The 16,833-nt window shown below is 41.2% G+C and overlaps 2 protein-coding genes across 2 annotated transcripts in view; one reads left to right on the forward strand and one right to left on the reverse strand.

Moving 5' to 3' along the window:
- Positions 1 to 3,335, forward strand: part of LOC149117590 (carbohydrate sulfotransferase 11-like) — a 17,140-nt gene extending 13,805 nt beyond the window's left edge. The window contains exon 2 of the mRNA XM_089283368.1: positions 532 to 3,335. Coding sequence (XP_089139494.1) covers positions 532 to 1,355 — 824 coding nt within the window. The 3' untranslated portion in view covers positions 1,356 to 3,335. The remainder of the gene's footprint in view (positions 1 to 531) is intronic.
- Positions 3,088 to 16,810, reverse strand: LOC110057884 (kinesin-like protein KIF25). Its single transcript, XM_020764490.2, has 15 exons — positions 16,594 to 16,810; positions 16,434 to 16,499; positions 15,545 to 15,667; positions 14,168 to 14,297; positions 13,249 to 13,352; positions 12,296 to 12,573; positions 11,141 to 11,290; positions 10,544 to 10,655; positions 10,270 to 10,325; positions 9,421 to 9,720; positions 8,664 to 8,809; positions 8,059 to 8,113; positions 5,643 to 5,743; positions 4,581 to 4,745; positions 3,088 to 4,038 (listed from the first exon to the last, which is right to left on the reverse strand). The coding sequence occupies exons 1-15, from the start codon at positions 16,654 to 16,656 to the stop codon at positions 3,923 to 3,925; spliced, it is 1,965 nt and encodes a 654-aa protein (XP_020620149.1). The 5' UTR covers positions 16,657 to 16,810; the 3' UTR covers positions 3,088 to 3,922.
- Positions 16,811 to 16,833: the final 23 nt, after the last annotated feature.

Here is a 16,833-nt window from a genome sequence, read left to right on the forward strand (position 1 = left end):
TTAAATTTACTTTATCTAAATCCACAAAACAGCCCAAAGAAAATAAAGAAAAACGTGACCACGACTGCGGACTTTTTTGTATTATTTCGAGTTATAGAATGATACAGTCTTTAACTAAACATGGAAAAACCTCATAGAAATCGAGAGCAAAATAATAATGTAATTGTTTCAGTAGAATTCTCACTGAAATGTCTTAGCTTTGAAATTTGCAGTCCTGTACACGCGCCCATCAGTTTTTTTTTACCCATTTTTGAAAGTCAAGGCACCTGTGGTGTCCTTCTTTTACTCTTCTCCGAACTTGATTATCTGCTGTCTCTGTAAATATTCCTCCAAAACTTCGGAAAATCGACAAAACGTCGCCATTTCGTAGAAGACCTACAGCCACTGCACACTAATGGCTGATAGTGTACGATAGCTCAGCCAATCAGAACGCACTATTTACATTAGTGTACGAGTAGAATTCTATAAAATAAGAATAAAGACAAGAATAAAGCTTCTTTTTAATTTTTCAACTGCATGTTTCCTTCATAGTCACTACACAGTCTGGCTCACGTATGGCTGAAAGACGACAGCTGTTAAAGGAGCAGTGCCAAACAAAACCACCAAATCCTTCCTTCATTGAAGAAGCTGACTTCTCTCGTTTTATCGTCATTGAAAAGTTAAAGTTTGTGTTCTGTTTCATACCTAAAGTTTCCTGCACAACTTGGAAGCGCGTCCTTTACAGTGCAGAGAACCAGGGAGAACAAGTAGCTTTTAATCCTCATAGAAATAGACTGTTCTCTTGGCTTAAAGATTACAATGTTACTGAGAGGAAAAAGATCTTGAAGAATTACTACAAAGCCATGTTTGTCCGGGAGCCTTTTGAGAGATTGGCATCGGCGTACCGTGACAAAGTGAATAGGTTGTGGTTCAAACGGTTTGTTATCCCCGACAAAACCACGGACGAACTAAAGAAGGAAGCTGCAGTCCCATTTTCAACCTTTATAAAGAGCGTTCTTTCATCTAACGCATCAACTTTGCCGGGGCGTGGATATATTGAAGATCAACACTGGCGTTCTTACGAACAGATTTGTCCATGCGAGGTAGACTACGACTTCATTGGTCACTTTGAAAATCTTGCCGAGGAAGCGCCTCAGCTGTTAAAGATAATTGGTGTGGATGATTATGTAACTTTCCCCGAATATCGTCCATCCAAGACGGAATCGCACGTATTAGAGTATTACTCCCAGCTGACAAAAGGCGAAATATTTCAACTTGGCCGTCTGTTTGAATTGGATTTCAAATTATTTGGATACGACTTCCCAGGCCCTTTAGAAGAAATCTGTGAGAAGAAATCTCTTACAACAGAAAACTGATTTTACGAACACTCTTCGTGGGGAAACACCAACGATTAACTTCTTAGTTTCTGTCAGGGTTATAAATTTTAGTTCTAAGTTACAAGCGAAAATTGGGAGCAAAAGACGCTGTAACTGATCCCGATCTTCATCGATCTGTATGGAAGAAGAGATCGGAGTATTGTCTGTACATTCATAAGTTACGACCTTCGCTAGCTTCTTTAGCCATGATTCCAAGCTGTCTGGCGCCGTTATACCTTGTCGGTAACTAGTAGCGCGATGTTTAATGGTTCGAGCGCAACGGGTCCATAACTTCACGCGCATAGTGCAAAAACCAGAGAGACACTTGGGGGCAAGGCAGATGTGTCATGTTGCTTTCTACGCAGACGGTATCCGACTTGCGAAAGATTGCGTGACGAGCCAAAAAAGCCTCTGCGTGGGATGCTTTCAAACACATCTAGCCTCGTTCTCAGGTAAAACGTACCAAATTTGAATTGTGTCGGTATATTACAGTGCTTTTTCTTTTGGTTTAATTTCTCAGTGCTAGTTTCATGTGGTCGTGGTTCATTCTTAGTTCATAGTGAATTTTGATTTAACTTAGCTTAGCTGCTTCACAGAAGAACCGTGAAAACTACAACGGAGAGATCTGAAGTTGCGCAACAAAAATAGCACCGCCGCATTGTTGACATTGAAGATGATCAACTGTCCGTGGAGCCTTGTGAGCACGCTCACTGCCTTCTCAAACGTGTGATCGCAATCTGTGCTGATCGACAGAAGGGAATTTTTTTAATGGTCGTTTAAGGTTATCCCCCAGTATTGCATTGCGCATCCCTACTGCCCATAATTTCACGCGTGATTAGCGCGCGCGTATTAAAAAATGGCGGCTTTTTCTTTACAGCTGGACCTCGCCATGGAGGTAAATCGTCATTTTCTCGCAAACGAGTATGGTGACCTATCATTTTTTTCTGTTGTTTTGAATTGAGTAATAAATTTCTGTGTAAAATAAATATGGACCAATTCTCAGTGTAGAACAAAAAGCAATCGTGACTACGATCATGGTGATATTATAAGGATTTATATGGGTATAAACAAGGTGCTGTTCCTCCTAAACGAACATGGGGACCCCTCATTTTTATTTCAAAATTTAAGTTCCTATAATATAAACAATCAATAGGCAAAGTTTCATAAAAATCTCAGTGCAGGTTCTATTTCAGTGGAATGAACTTAAATGAACATCAAGTAATTTAGTGGTAACATGTTTGGAAAAAACTCTCGTACCCAGAACCTTCGTTCTCCTTAACTAGCGGGGAAGCCAGCAACCCTGCCAAGTTTCGGCTGGTTGTATTGCACATGCCTAACGTATCTCCAATACGTATCTCCGGTCGTTTGCATTATTTTTAAACCAATCATAACTGACCCTGGTACGGAACTCTCGAGGGTCACTCATTTCGTAGACTACGAGTAGTCCCTCTTTCGCTTAGTCCGTCGTGCGTGACGCGAAAGAAAACCGCGAAAAAAAAAATGGCCGTGCGAAATCAGGATTTCCGCGGCCATTTTCTTCTCGCGGTTTTCTTTCGCGTCACGCACGACGGACTTAGCGAAAGTGGGACTACTCGTAGTCTACTCATTTCGTCAAGCTTGCGGGGTAAGGAACGAAGATTCGAGGTACGGGATTGAATCGGAAGAGAAACTGAAATTGACACTTAAAGCAGTCAAAATTTGCTAACTGTAAGTTCAACGAAGAGAAAATGGATCATCCGAGAAGTATTGGTGATTTTATTCACTTTCTTGTCTAACATGGTTTATTAATTTGTGGTCAACATATTACGTTTTGTACAACTGTCTGCAAAAAATGATCAGTACGCGACGAGAGTTTGAACATCTCTCTCAACTAAACCGACATGAAATCAAAGTTAACATTACTTATAATGGGACGTTTTTTAATGACTCAATGTAGTGGATGCATAGGACTATACAGTAACAAAAAAAAGGAAAAAGGAAGCGTCGCCTTATTAAGTAAGAACTCTCGCCTGACGTCACGACAGCCATGATGGTATTGCCAAACAATTTGATTCTCTCCATTTTATTTGACAAGAAAGCTTTCCCTGTTGCCTCGGCAAATCAATAATATACCCCACTTCCCCCTTTGAAAATGGATTTTAGGGGCATAATTTTGTATAGTAAAAATAGAGTTGCAAACAATTCAAACTAGACGAGTTGACTATTTACACCAGCGTGGCTAGGGTGTAAGAATGAGAATGCCGAAAAGATTTACAAATTCTTTCACCGGTATTAAACTACCAAAAGTAAACTCTGTAAACTTTGTGTTTAAGCTGCTTTACCCCGTAACTCCTGAGATGTTTTCAACATATTTGTATCAGCATCGTAAGAACGAAAGTGTTCGCAATCTCTACTTCAAAATGAATCACGTGATACGTAGGCCTTTGTCACGTGGTCAACAATCGTATCTATGTAAGAGAAGTAGATCACGTGGGACACAAAAGAGTAGACTCGTGATGCATCAGTCCAGCAGTGGATTAAAGACCGCTCTTCTGAGAAAGTCGTGGATCAGACAACCAAAGTACTTATCAATCCCCGAAATTAAAGCCTGACTTGCGACGGCCACCACCACCGCGGAGATCCAAGATTCTTGGAGACAAATTTCCATTACCCCTTAAAGAGGATGATCCAACTTGACTGACATCTATGAGAATTGAATTAGAAGTTAATGGATTAATTAGTAGTGTCAGATGATTACTGGTTTCATTGTTGATTTACACGAGTGTACGGAAAACCCGAACCATTTCGACCTTGATACAATTAATCCCAGTACACTGCCAACTCAGCCAATGATAAAGACACGAATAACTGTGAGCGGTATGGGACTTATTAATATCCTCGGGACACGTTCGTTATTTACACAAATGCTTTACGAAAGTGTTCGAAAACGGTCCCATAGCTGACCGCGTCCGAGGTAAATTCAAAACAATAATTAAAAAAAAAAATTCCAATATCGATAGAGATGAAAAGTTGCCACGAGCATAGGACAAAGGTAAAATCTGAGTCCCCGACAGGGTTTGAACCCATGACCTCTTAGATACCCGTTGGACACTCCAACCTCTGAGGAACAGAGAGAATTTTGGTGAGTCTCTCTATCGTTTTAAGCAAGGACATTTCCCTCAACCCAGACAAATGCAAAAGTAACTAAATCATGAGAAGAGAAATACATTGCAGTAACATACGCACCTATCGTCAGGTTATTAGGAACAAATGAGGTGGGCCGTCGTTTCTGTGTTTTACCGCGAGCCACCTGACGAGCACGTGATCCGAAGCCTAGACACTGCAGCGTTTCTGTGAGGAACCGCTGGGCAGGAGATACGCAGAGCATGACCAGAAGCTTTGCATCGCCACCTGAAGTAAACAAAGGAAAACCAACATATGATAGAGGAACAGCATGCGAGATCAAGCTGACACGCCACAGCGTTTGGTGAACTGTTCCTGATCGATTCATAGGCAAGTACAGAGGAAACTCAATTTTTCGAACCTCTAGGGAAACGAAAATTGGTTTGAAAACTCGGTTACTTTGAGAAATCGTGATTAAATTGCAAAGTTCGAAAGTGAAGAGAGAAACGACCTTTCGTTCGAGTTATCGGTGGGTTCGAAAAGTCGAAGGTCCGACAAATTGTATTCCATTATACCTTCAAAATATGACTCTCGCACCGGTGGATTGGTGTTTGCAAAAGCCCTCAAACGTTCTTGTGCCAACTGATTGAAAAACATGTACACGGCTTGCTAAGGAGCCAGAGATGTTAAATAATTGCGTTAGTGGTTGGGCTGCGTCAAACGCCAACCGTTTTCAAATTCGCTACGGTGGATAAATTACCTTCATCAGCTTTAAGTTACTAATTAAATAATTGTGTTATCGATACGATTCAAGCTTTAAAAATGATTTCCAGTCCGTACTGCGCGGTCTCAGCACCTAATGTTCATAAACATTTTCAGTTCTCACTCGATGGAATGCAAATCGATGTTATTCGTTACGAGCCACATTCCTTATCTTTGAGGCCTTTTAAATTCTTTTTCCAACAGCTTCATTGATTTTTACAACTGCGCAGTTGTTTCAGCAAGTGATATGAGGAAGAACGAAGCAAAAAGCTTCGCATCCATAATGGCGGTTGTTTTGAAACTTGGAATTTACTTCATGGACGTAGTTGCGAACTGTTTACATTTTGTGATGTCTTACATAAAACAAAACAAAAGCGCAAAAACACTCTCGAGAGTGCACAATACGGACTGGAAAAAACCTACCTATAGTATCCTGTAGCATGTGCGTGAGTCTGGTGTTACGATAAGGTATGTGTGGGCGGTGCTCAGACAGTGCTCCTAACACATCCGCCAAGGCACTCAGACTATTGAATGAAACATAAGACACATGTACGTTAGACGACCGGGTTATATCTATAATGGGCCGAAATTAACTTTTTTCGGCAGGCGCCAACTGGCGACTGAAACTTTTTTTTTTTTTCAGTCGCCATATGGAAAAATGTGGTCGCCAAAAGGTGTCAATAAAATTTTTCCTTCGCAGCGAAACACAAACCAAAATTCTTGGTCGCTACGGGCTTGCCGGCAAAATATTTGCAATCGGCGATGTCATCAGGAATCAAACCAGTGCTGAAATCATCTTTTGACCACTTTGACAGATCTACATTTGCACTTTTTGACGCCCACAGAATATCTTAATCTTCATCTAATTTCTTCGCGGATGTTCCGTCACCACATTGAAATAAATTACGGAAAGATTTCAGCACATCTTTGGACACCACATCGCCTGAATCATGGCGAAAGAACGCATGGGGCCTCTTGCGCCCGCAATACGTATGTTATGGGAAACCGCTGAAAAAACATGGCGGCGACGCTTCGCACTGATCGTAGCTGTAAAACGTTGAGGTAGATTTATAATAACAGTCGTGAAAATCGGTTTTATACTTCAAAAGCAGCGGAAAGGTAAAAAGGAAGTGACCAATTGGTGGGCGGCTTTGAATTTTATTTTAATCGATTTGGCTGAAAATCAAAGTTATTTTTTGTGTAATTATCGTGACATGAAACAGTTAATCGTCCGCCGGGGGGGTGGGGTAACTTAACAAAGCTTAATACGGGGGGGGGGGGGGGGCTCCGCCCCGAGGTCCAATCCCTTACCCTTTTATATACCATTTTGGCATAAAAGGTACCCCTTTCATATACCTTTTATTGAAAAGAGGCAGCCCTTTCACATACCTACTTTAGAACACTGCACCCCCTTTCTAAACCCTTGTAACGTCTATTCGAAGTATTTTAATTAAAGGCCCTTTTAAATACCTAAGTGACCGATTACCCTAACCTTTTATCTACCTCAACTTGTGAAATCCCTACCTTTTATATACCTGAAGCCTGAAAAAGGTAACCCTTTCGGGCGAAGCCTCCCGTATAGGCCATTATAGGGAGTACCCTCCCCCGGATCGCCCGCTGGCGACCACTTGTGAAATTCTGGTCGCCAGTGCAAAATTTTTAGTCGCATTGACGACCAGGAAAGCGTAATTTCGGACCCTGTATAACTGTCTGTGTCATATGGGTTATTGACCAAGCGTGAAACCAAGATGTCTGGATATTGGAACGAGGCGGAGTGGAAGGTCCATAAACTCGCTAAACGAAACAACGCCAATATCCAGCCATCTTGACCGAACAAGCTTGGTCAATAAAGGATTTATTACATGGCTTTCTAGGAAATTTTTCTTGCGGGACGGCGGTTAGTCCCGAGCGAGCAAGATGGCGCCATCTTGCCTGTTCTGGTAGCCAATCACAGTGCAGGATTTGGTTCATCGTGCGCGCTCACGGAGCTAGCCATATAATAAAAGTCATTACAGATGATGGTGGATGACCTGATAGCTTAGGCTACGGACGCGCATGGATAAACGATGATTAGCTTCACTTGCGATGACTTGCAAAAAACACGCAAGTAAGACATGTGGGCAAAGGAGGTCCAGACAAAGCGCTAGGGTCTGAGACATGTAAACAAGACATTCAAGCTGAAGACCTCCGGTGGCCTCAGGGGCTCTTCTGGTCTACCAGTGTGGGACCTCACCGACTTCGTTTTGGAGATAACATGCCTGGAAGAACACCCTAATTCTGAAAAAAATCGGGCTTTGTTAGCGAATAAGGCCACAGTGTCTGTAAGCCCAAAACTATTGCAATTAGATCTTTGAAGTGAAATGTTCTCTGCCAAATATTGTTTAAGTGGACCTATTAAGTGAATTTAGTCAACTGGTGAGATTCCTTAAAGAACAAGTTCGGATTTAGCGACCATAGTTTCACGCGCCTTGCAGCCGCAAGATGGCAGGATTCGATGTGCCGTGGACAGAAATATTGAACTTTTTTTTAACTTCCCACATTGATTTTTTGCTCATTTTTGGACAATGTGGAGATAATTGTAAATAAAATCTGTTTCTGGAAAGAAAAGTAGGGGTCACCGAACGTCCAAAATCGTTAAATCCAGGCAAAGCTATAGCAATGGCTATCTGCCGTACCATCGTTCATTTTATTACTTAGCGCGCGCTCTCATGCAAGACGTGGCGTATGAATTTGCGTGCGCAGTAAGGACGCGCAGAAACAATTAGCGCGAACGTCCTTAAGAGAATATTTCGAAAAAGTAAGAGTATTTGGGAAAAGGAGAAATTGGAACAAGTCTTACCTTTTGTTAATATGTGATGTTTCTCTTAATGCAGCGCCAGTTACCCCAGACATGCCTGAGAGCAAATGAGCAAACAATAAACATTGAGAAAAACGAGTCAAGATAAAATACTAAGGAAAAAAGGAAACAGCAACAAAAAAGATTGTGTGTAGTACGTTTTTGTCTCGAAATCACGAAAAGAAAAAGGCTGATTGAAAGCTGCCCAATACAGTAATATTGATTCCATAACCAGGCGAGCAAGCGAATGCGTAGTTAACTGCAGGAAATTACCTGACTTTCACAGAGAAAACAATAACATAGCTAGCGAATACAGCCGCCTCTCCTCACTCTTCGGCGTGTAATCCAGGGAGGAACGAGGAGTAGGCATCTGTATTCGCAGGACTGATAAACCAAAAACTACAGTTAAATTCCTTAACATTTCCCTGGCCCCCAAAGGAAATGTTGCTGGCTTTTTCTGATTTAGGGCGTACGCGTGGGGAAGTGAAAATCTTTTTCCCAGATCTCTTGTGGGCGAAGAAATCTGGGAACAAGATAAAAGAAGTGAGTAATTAGGTATCAATCCAAACACAAGACCATTCGCGCGACAAAATGTGTTTCGTTCTTACCAACACATTCACTTCCAGCTAAGTCGACAAGCTGTAGCTTGGTCTTGACACTCTGACTCTGATTTCCGTTAGTTGAGGAATTGTTGTTCCGAGTCGGAGAAGGAGATCTGGACCGAGCAGCAGCAGCTGTGCCGGGCGCTGGAGACCTGGGGAGTAATAAAGAACTTGTAATACATCTTGGTACCAACTTCAACTCATAAGATATAAATGCATCGTCCAGTGTTCCTAACTTAATCTTCTTCGCGGTGATTAATTGGATCGCCGCGCATTCGTTAAAGATGAATTGCGTGACCAAGCTAACCAGCTAACGCTTTAGTCTTAAGAGATCTTTTATTAAACATCTTTTGAATTTCTGTATCTGTTAGTTTACGAGTCGGCCAATCAAAACTGAAGTTCCCAAGCACGTGTGAAATAGCGTTTATTGACATAAAGCTACTGTTTGTATTTTGATCTCTCCGTATTCCAAATGAGCTTTGTTTTACACCGCCAAGGAAGAAGCAAAACAAAAACTTAACCAAAAACTTTATTGATTGTTTGTACGGAACGGAATGAACAATTGAAGAAATTTCTCATAAGTATCTTCTTGCGCAACGCGAAGCAAAGACTGCGTGAACAGACAAATGGCCGCCTGTGTATTACATACTCTTTTGGACAGCTGCAAATATCACAGTATCGATCAGAGAACACTATGCTCGTGCACCCGTGAAGAAAGCTGCACACAACACAGAATCACTTGTGGCTATACAATGATAACTACCTTGAACGTCTAGTGGCAGCTTTACTTCTGGGCGCGGGAGACTGAGATCTACTAATGTGCCCAGCTGACGGTTGGGGCAATGTTCGCCGTGATCTTGTCGGGGTGCCTGGGGGCGAGGGTGCGGCATCACTTGACAGTGACGATGATGAGCTCGGTTTCGCTTGGGTGATAGTGTAGATAGTTAACTGCACAATCAGGTGAGAGCGGCTGGAATGCGCATGCACCATCGTGGCATCTTCGTGTCGGCGTTGCATGCCGTAGTAAACAAGCGCCATAACTTCTTGCACCGTGGATACAGCTCTGAGAAATGAACAACATACATATTAACAAAGCCAGAAAACTCATGACTGTGACCATTCAGTACATTTTCCCCTCGTGGATCGATCATTGAACAGAGCCATAAACAACTTTTCGCTTTTCTCTTTCAATCGCGTTTTTCTCCTTCTGTTCTACAATCCAGTTAGCTGGCCACAATTTCAACACCAAAATTGCCTTCCAAATAACTCTTGTGCGAGTTGTTCTCATAAACTCTTATTTTAAATCCATGTGGTATCTAAATCTGATTCAGTTCGACAATGCTATTCCTGATTTTTTTAATTTGATTCTCTAGTGGCCTTTGTCCCTTGATTCAAGTAGATGGGTAAGAATCCTTCAGCGGTTTAGTTTCGATCGCGTAGCCAAACAAAAAAAATCAAAAATTTAGCATGAAGAAAACCAGGCCTCTCTCATCCCAAGTTCAAGTTTCAACGCGAATAGTGTTGTTGATTACCTGTCAGTATGGCATATTTAGTAACCCATTTCAATTCAGCCCCAAATAAATTCCTAGACCAATCAGAGAGCCGTAAATACCTGGTTACAAGAGACGGAATCTCGGTCGCTCCCTCACTGCTTGTTACAATATCAAGCTGCAAAAACAAAAACAAAAAAAACAAACAAAAAAAAACATTACATCTTACATCGAATATGTCGGGACATCACAAAATAAACCACGTCAGCTTAATAAGCAAAAGAAATCTGAAAGGAAGGACAGCAACAATCAAACTACTTGTATTGCTCAACAGAGAGGATCTTTTTAATAGTACATGTTTTCACCTACAGGCCTTAACCAGTGCATTTTACTTACCCTAGAAGCGTTCTTTCCAGCCAGGAGATCCCGAACTTCGTTGTTATAAATCTCGCACACAGACATTTCCAGAGCGTAGCTTTCCTCGGGATTCTCCCGCTCGGAGATTAATCTGGAAAAAAAATCATCACCAAGAGAACATTATGGTATTAAAGTTGTATTTTTTGGGTTTGAATCATTGTTTGCAAATCCCCTTTACATATTTAAAATAGCAAGTCTTCTAGTAGACACAGTACATATTAATATTGGTACGTTGATCGTTACAGTGCTCTTGCGAGAAACGAGACCAGACTTGAGTGGAACGATACGAGTGTCGATAAAAACGAGAACGTCTCGAGAAAAACGAGTTTGTCTCGAGAGATGGTGGTAACATACTTTTGAGCGGCACTACTGTACTGAAAACATCCTTAGGTCCTTTCTTCTCCAAAGCCAACTGGGTCAGCTTCGAAGCCTGTATTTTTTCGTTATTTTAACATTGTTCTGTTTTGTTTTTCGCCTAAAAAGTTCGTTTTGTTTCACATTTCTTTCTTTCTTTTCTTTTCTTTTCTTTTTTTTTTTTAACATCGTGACTCTTAGTAAGTTAGAAAAGAAACTAACCTGAACATCTCTTTGGCTGACCGTGGTATGATCCCTTCATCTTTATTCAGCGACTCAGAATCAATCTCCATGTCCAGGTCGTGACTGCCAAGCATGGTATGTGTCTTACCAGATCCGGTCTGTCCATACGCCATGATACACACGTTGTATCTATTGATCAAGAGAACAACACGCTTATAAAACACAGCATGAAGTACAAGATGATTGCGAATTCTAATATGCTTTCCATTCAGACTGACCAGTCAAAGACCAGTAGGACTAACCAAGGGAAAATGGGACGACATTTTCCCATCAAAGCGGGCCAACCGGAGAGGAATGGCTGGAACCGTTATCTATTTCTTTCCCCACACCCCACATAAGTGGAATCTACCAAACAGGAGTACGGCAATGAATCGTTTTGTCAAACTGGAACGGCAAGTTTCGGTCCGAACGGTCCGACCGATCAAAGTGGACTGCTCCAGGAGTGTTCCCGAATATTCCGATCGGACCGAACCGAAACGGACCTTTACAGTTGACTTCCGACCGGCCAAATTTCCGGAGTTTTTGGCATGATGGAAAGCAGCCCTGGTCTCTGGAACGCGCTGAAACCAGAAATTTCGCCTCGAAATTCCTAAAACGAACTGATCGCTCTATGATGACGATACACCTTTCGGGGAACTCTCGAGTGTTCGCGCTATTCTCGGATATTGGATAATAAGAAATCGGAAGCTTTACGAGTGCTTTAAGCCAGCTCTAGGCTATAGCTAGACTTTGCCAAAACAAATATTCAAAACTACCGAAAAAAGTCCCTCAGGATAAAATTGCGCCTTTTTTTGTAACAAGCATTCGGAAAAGAAAGTGCAGTAGCCTAGGTAGGAGGTGTTCTCGTACGAAAGAAGAGCTTTCTCCGCTTTCTGAGCGGAAATTGGGGCTAGCGGAAAAGCTCCTCTAATGCAAGGGAATACTTGCATTGCAAGCTAAAAATGCAGAAGATGAATATTTTTACTCTCCCCGCCTACACTGTAGATAAGCCCGTTGGACGGTCCGTTGACAGGGTAAGGAGAAGTTACACTGCAGATGGTAATCACTCTTTTAACCAAAGACAACTCACCTAAACTCGTCTTAAAAACTTCATCTCAAAGACGGAAACGGAGTTTGAGAAAGTCTGCGACTTACCCATCTAATAATGAGGTCAGTAGAGGCGCTACATCTTCAAACAGCGACTGTTGATCAGTATCAGGGCTGTAAACTCTCTCAAATTCAAACTCCTTTCTCTGCATCTGACCACCAACCGGCTTGGTAGGCCTCACCATGAGTTTTTCTTCGTCTAGAAGATCCACGACTCTTTCCGAAGGGGTTCCTTCTCGACCGAGGGACTCCTCGTCACCAGGAGAGTCCAGCCGGCTTATTAATGGACGCAGTCTGCAGTGAACCCTGATGTTTCCTCGAATTTCCTGCAAAGATGCACAGAAAATAGAGGTTAAAGCCCAGGGCCTTCAACAAACAAAACAGAAGGTAACAAACCCTTGGCAACTATGGACCAATCATAGGGCGTGGCACGCCCGGTCGGCTTCTCTATTTTGCAGACTTGACGAGTGTGTGTCCTTGCTGCTGGAAAATTACCATGGAGTTTTAAACAAATATTGCTAACACCAGTTTGACCAAGAGATTCCATCATGAGCCTGAGCCTCACATAACTGTTAAAGGCATTGCATCGTGTGTGTTTATTATTTTTGTTACTTTTTTGTACCATCGACCAGGTAGGGGAAAAAAATGAAAGTTTTTATTAAGTTCAATTGACTTTTCTTTGTTGCGTTGGTATTAGTTGGGTAATGCAGCCTGTATTGCACAGTCACATGTTTGTTCCTTGATGTAAGCCAACTAATTCATTGTAGATTTTTTTGTTCTTGTGGTTGTTGTTATTGCATTCAGCATAACACAGGTGTTCATTAAACTGCTACAATGAGGATCAGAAATTAATTATCCTTTGACAGCCACTGATTTTAGCAGTTTATCTGTATTTTAATATCATATATTGAACATTGAATTACTTTGTATTGGGACTTTATCTATAATCACATGCTATAAAAATACCATCCTAGGTATAATTTACTTGTATGTATACTCACTACAAGAGTGTTGTGTAATGTCATTCTCCGAGACTTCTCCTTGATGTACCTTTGACGGAATTCAACCATTTCCATTTCTGTCTTAAGAAGCTTGGATTGAAGTCCTAAAAACGTTATCAGAACTAGTCAAACACACCATCCAGACAGATACAAATAGCGTTAACTTTCAGGGAAGAGTTCACTTTCACCGGTAGTTGAGCTCCAGAATATAGCAGTACACATGCGGGCAATAGAGAAGAAGGTTAAGTGAAGGGGATAGATCCTGGTGGGAGATGGGAGATGGTAGGGGGAGGGCAGAGAGACTCGACCCGTCGAGTACACCGTAAAAGAAACTTTGTCAGCTAAAACTAGTGGACACCATAAGTGAGACCAAAATCCTTGATTTCACCAATAAGCAAGACAACAAGCATCTCGAGCCTTTTCATACAACAGTCTCTGCCCTTGGGGAAGGAGGTTGCATTTGACTAAAATCTGACTGAGCTGGGATGAGTAATTCACAGCAACTAACTAAAGGCTGCTAACACTGGGACTATTGTACATTCAATTCACCAGTAAAGACCCTTTTTCATTACCATTAACTTCAATTTGCATGGGGATGATTATCACTGGTGATATCTGGCAATTATATCACTGGTAATACGGTACCATAATCTCTAAGGATCATGCCAGTGCAACAATTCGAAGAGGTTTATACCATATCTAATATTAGTTTTAACGACAGATCTATGTACAGTATAACTGTAATTCACATAACTGGCCCTGTACAAAATTTTCCAGCTCAAATGTCAGCATTTCTCTCAGGTTTTCTTAACTGGTGTTCAAAAGTGAGATGCCTGACATATGTACATGTAGACAAAGCCATTTATGAAGAAATTGATGACGTTTGTAATAAGACTGTTGAGCCCAATGTTCATTATACCTTCCATGCTGGACATTTTCTTGGAGCCAAACTGATCAGTGAGTTTTGTTGTCTTGTCCATTTCTTGAGACAATAGTTCAGGAAGGGCTTTTACTTTCTTTCTCAAGTCATGTAGTTCTAATTTGACTTCCTGAAATTATCACGAAAAATGCAAACCATTAGGGAACAATAAATTTGCACATTTAATATAAAATTGTAGATTGCAAAACCCATGTGATAAGCAATATTTTTGTCACAAAATTAAATACATGGCAACATGGAGATACAATACTGTACAATCAGCAACCAAATGCAGTTGAGTCACTGTAATAAGGTGCCGGTTACAGTCTCCTCAGTCTCCTATTGTAACATGTGACAATCTGTTATACATAACCCTGTATCCTGACATTGTTCTGGGGGTGGGAGACAGGGGTTTCATTACAATTTTCAGCAGGAGGACATCTGGTTTTCACAGGCGGGCAAAACCATTTGATCTCAACTTCTTTATAAGAAGAACTTTCCAACAGATGGTGAAAACAGGCAGGCAAAGTTCTGTTTACAGCTGGTCAATTTGCACGGTGCCTGGCCCATAATGAAACCCCTGGTTGGAGAGCAGGTTGATTTTAGGCCTGGGGGTGGGGTGGGGGGTACATGTACTCCCTTAGATGGGCTATAATGTGCAGCCCCAAAGGGTAGGGGTTTTCAGCTGTTTTGGTCATAAATAGGGTATCGACTTTGGCCATTTTGAATAGGGTATGGTTTTAGCACTAGTCTTGAATTGGGTAAAAACTATGTTTCTTGGAGGAAGCTACTTTTTCATCATTATCAATAATAAGATGTTTAGGGGAACTGTACCAGCCACAACAGTCATAAATGGGGTATCAAATTTTTGGCCAGGTCATAAATAGGGTAGCAAAAATCACAGATTTTGGTCATAAATAGGGTAAGGGTTTTGGGAAGTGGGCTGTACACCCCCACCCAACTTTTCTGGGAGTACCCCCACTCCAGAATTTTAGGACAAACTTGTACAAATGGTACAATCTCATGGAATACCCAAATGTGGAAAAAAGTACACAAAAATCATATACATCCTGTAGATAACAAATTTGTGTAGTTAGCTGATTGTTGACTAGAGAAAGGATGATTGACATAAACTACTTACTATTAACTAAAGTTATGTAGCTTTTAATAATATCTTAGCCTGCTCCAGGCTCTCAGCTGGCACCGAGTAAGAACAACCAATTATCCCCAGGGGTTTAAGGTAAAAACAGACTGAAGAAGAACAACCAAAAGATAAATTCTAAGGATACAAAGAAAGTCTACATATAGTCTTGAAAACGAAAAGGCTAAATTGTCTTCCGGTACTTGCTTCAGAGAGTGTTCCATGGCAAGATGTACCTGTAATTTATCACTAGAGTTTCTCAGTGTCTGCAAAGAATTCTTTCTATAACCCTTCTCCTCATCAAACAAGCGTCTGTAGTGTGTTGACTCATGTCGGCAAGATCGGACAGACCCTTGACACTAAAAACAAAATTAAATTAACCATTAGCATTACTCTGTAAAGCAAAGTTTGAGGGGATGATGACTGATGATTGTACATTAGGAAAAAAGTTATTTCAGTTTTGCTCCAGACTGCTTTGGTTTACAGTTGAACTTCCAAAAGCATACACCCCCTGGAGCACAAAAATTGTCTGCTAAGGAGAGGTGTCTATTGATGAGGTTAAATTATATGGAGAACTTTTTTGTGTGTGGCTCAGGAACCATATCTTGACCTTAAGCTGTAAGTGTCCACTTACAGAAAGATCCACTTATGGATTGTGTCTGTGTTATGCATGTAGCAGAGGCATTGTACTGTGTTTCAGTTCATGTGTCTAATTTGCTGATCTATATTTACCATTCAAAAGGGCTTCGTGGAGAGCATCAGTATACAGTTGGCTTAAATAAGCGCACCAAAAAAAAAAAAAAGAAAATCACTTTCCCAAAGCATTCTTACACCAAGAGGAGGTTCAACGAAGGTTGGTGACCTTTCCTCTGATTTTCTTTTTAAATCAACATAATGTACATACAGTGAGCTTACATTGTAAGTCTGCAGAACTGGACATGTATTTCTTATGCTGGAAATTGTTCAAAAAAAGCAAACTTCGATTAGCACGTCTCAGATCGACTAATATCACCAACTCATGTTTCGATAAATAATTTATGGTCATGATTACTGTACAACTAAGTCAACGTTCATAATATTAATCAGTAGATATCATGCACAAAGTCGATGTGTCTGCTGTTTTACCTGCGCCAGTTTGAGATATAGCATTGCATTTTCTGTCTCAAGTGCTACGATCCTCTCCTCTCGAGCCTGTAAACGACGATTTACATTTAGAACTAGCTAACTGTTTCAGGCAAAATGCAAACCATTAAGTTTACGTAATGAAGGCAAAAGAACCACTCACCCTTAACAAATTTTCTAATTTCTGCACCCGGTCCTTCAACTGTTGATCACTCAGTTCCGGCATTTTATATCTTTTGCAGAAGAGACTGAGGTGAATATATAAAGTCAGTGCAAAATACAGGGCATTTTAACCACCGAACAACGTAACCATCGCGTCTATCTTTCTTTGACAACCAGAAAATGCAACCAATCTCTCACCAACTCTTTGTTTGTTTGTTTGTTGACGCTTCCGCGTTCCTTC

The sequence above is a fragment of the Orbicella faveolata genome, unplaced genomic scaffold, assembly GCF_042242905.1.
Source record: "Orbicella faveolata isolate gen_17 unplaced genomic scaffold, um_ofav_v1 contig_12, whole genome shotgun sequence".
Taxonomy (NCBI): Eukaryota; Metazoa; Cnidaria; class Anthozoa; order Scleractinia; family Merulinidae; genus Orbicella; species Orbicella faveolata.

Bases quoted from the DNA above. Each gene is read 5' to 3' on its own strand.
- LOC110057884 (XM_020764490.2), bottom strand. From the start codon at position 16,656: ATGCCGGAACTGAGTGATCAACAGTTGAAGGACCGGGTGCAGAAATTA. The intron at 12,574-13,248 runs GTGAGTATACAT...GCATCTTTGCAG, and splicing joins CATTACACAACACTCTTGTA to GAAATTCGAGGAAACATCAG. The intron at 11,291-12,295 runs GTAAGTCGCAGA...CTTGATCAATAG, and splicing joins CTGACCTCATTATTAGATGG to ATACAACGTGTGTATCATGG.